This window comes from Siphateles boraxobius, unplaced genomic scaffold (assembly GCF_051911475.1).
Source record: "Siphateles boraxobius isolate OS27281-9 unplaced genomic scaffold, OSU_SipBor_1 74, whole genome shotgun sequence".
Lineage (NCBI taxonomy): Eukaryota > Metazoa > Chordata > Actinopteri > Cypriniformes > Leuciscidae > Siphateles > Siphateles boraxobius.
Window position 1 is genome coordinate 452501 of NW_027509202.1, and position 2230 is coordinate 454730.

The 2230-nt window shown below is 35.4% G+C and overlaps 1 protein-coding gene across 1 annotated transcript in view; it reads right to left on the bottom strand.

The window, feature by feature from the left end:
• slc12a2l (solute carrier family 12 member 2-like) overlaps positions 1-1493 on the bottom strand; it is a 38961-nt gene extending 37468 nt beyond the window's left edge. The window contains exon 1 of the mRNA XM_077217544.1: positions 946-1493. Within this exon, the coding sequence (XP_077073659.1) occupies positions 946-1347 (402 nt within the window). The 5' untranslated portion in view covers positions 1348-1493. The remainder of the gene's footprint in view (positions 1-945) is intronic.
• Between the last annotated feature and the right edge of the window lie 737 nt (positions 1494-2230).

Here is a 2230-nt window from a genome sequence, read left to right on the forward strand (position 1 = left end):
TTTTGTTGCATGTCTTTAAAAACAAAAAAGTGCAGGAATCATAGAGTTCAGAAATGATCATGTTTTGAGTTATAAAAGTTCTCTAGTTTTATATGACAGATCCAAACTCTCCGCCACTCCTTTTGAATCATTCTGCAGGTAAAAATAAAGATTTGATATTTGAAAGTTAACTTTGAAAACGTTTGCTGTTTCATAAACTGTGTTGTATTTTATAATTATCTAATTATTGAGATAATGTTATAGTTTATGTTGTATGTTTTGTATTTCCTGTTTTCATTTTACTTTAGTTAAAGTTTGAGTAAATTTGTGTTTCTGTCATTCTTTTTAAACAAAAACTAACTAATACAATTTTTTGTTTTTATTCATTTTTTATTTTAGTTGTATTCATTTTAGTGTATGAAGTTCTAAATGAAAATGTGAAATGCTGCTTTGGCAAATCCCTGAAATAAAACAAGTTAATGTGTCAAGTTAAAGTAACTATATATATTTCCTATTTCAAACAAAGGTAATACTGTGTCAATAAATAGTAAGTTAAATTATTTTGTGTTTAGACAGAAACTGATTTATATATATATATATATATATATATATATATATATATATATATATATATATATATATATATATATATACCCACCCTGATTATATTCACTGTGGCGTGACAACATGGCGTGACTTAACTTTAAAAAGTTGCCTTAAAATTATCAAGTAAATAAACTTAAGTAGTGTGGAATTATCAAGTTCATATAACTTATTTTTTTCAATTAAGCATTACGATTATTTATTCCAAAATTTTAAGGCAAGGGGTTTACTAAAAATTTTAAGTAGCCTAAGTGAAATGAACACTTTTACAGTGAGAAATATAAATAAAAGCCACACTGTATAACGTAAATCAGTCGTGCATTAATGTAAGTGTGTGTGTCGAGCTGAGGAGATAACACACACCTTGTCGAGCTCATCGTGTAGTTCCGACAGCGACGGTCGCAGGAGTTTCTCCCCGAGAGGAGCTTCGGTCTGCCGGTAGAAGTCGATGTTCGGCACCGCGTCGATGGTGTTGTGTCCGAAGGTCCGCAGGTAATAAGTGCTGGAGTGTGTGTCTGAGAAATGACTGAGTCCTCCGGTGGAGGAGTGCAGGCTCGCCTCACTCCTCACCGTATCCCCGTTCACACCGGCTTCAGGAGCGGAGTCAGGCGGGCTGAGGAAGTTCACCACCCGGAACCGGCCCTTGGACTCCGATCCCTCCGCCACCAGGTCCACCGGGTCCACCTGGAAGCGGCTCTGAGAGGATCCCGGGGCCCGGAGCGAGGGCTTCTGTCCGGCTGGAGGAGACGAGGGCTGATCCGACATGATGATGATGATGATGGAGAATCCCGAGGCGCGCGGCAGGTAACGGACCCGGTTATAATCTGACAGACGTGACGACACTCGTGACCGTGACTGACAGGAGAGAGAGTTTCAGCTGTTCGCTCTTTGAGTTACACTTGGCTTTGTTCATGCAAAACAGAAACAGTGCAAATCCGAAGTATTGAGGACAGGACGCGCAGAGAGTTCTCCAGGGGCTCAGATGTTAAACAGGGGCATTTATTAGCTATATTTTCAGTGCAAATCCGAGGTATTGAGGATGAGGCTCCAATAAAATGTGATATTTCTGTGATGTTTGTCATTGATGTTTTTTTCGTGCGTCTCGAGCAGAGAGGCGTTTGTTTAGCGCATTTTCGGTCTTATATGTCTAATGAATTATGTTTTTTGACAACCTATTATATGACAAGCATTAGCTATTAACAATGTTTAAAACCTTTAAAACACAGTAAATTTCTTCTGTAATTAAACATTTTATGAGCTTCCAGCGAACAAACATTATATAAAAAGTTATTTTTATATTAAAAATAAATATACAATTTTATAAAATAAAATAAAAAAATTAGCTAGTTTAATTTTTTTTAACTAAACTTTTTTTTCATGGTAATGCGAACCTTAGAGATTATTATACTAGAAAGTTATGAGACCGTATTTGATAATTTTGCAAGTATTATGAGAATTACTTTCAAATGTTCTTTTAACTTTCTGAAATAATTAGTAACATTTAGAAAACGTTTGACGAACGTCCAACTAAATTGTTTTAGAAAAACATTCCATGATTGGCGTTTTTGTGCTAACGTTTTGAGAAAATAAGCCTATTAAAGATCAGATAACATGAACGTTCTATTAACGTTACTGGAAGAACTTTTTT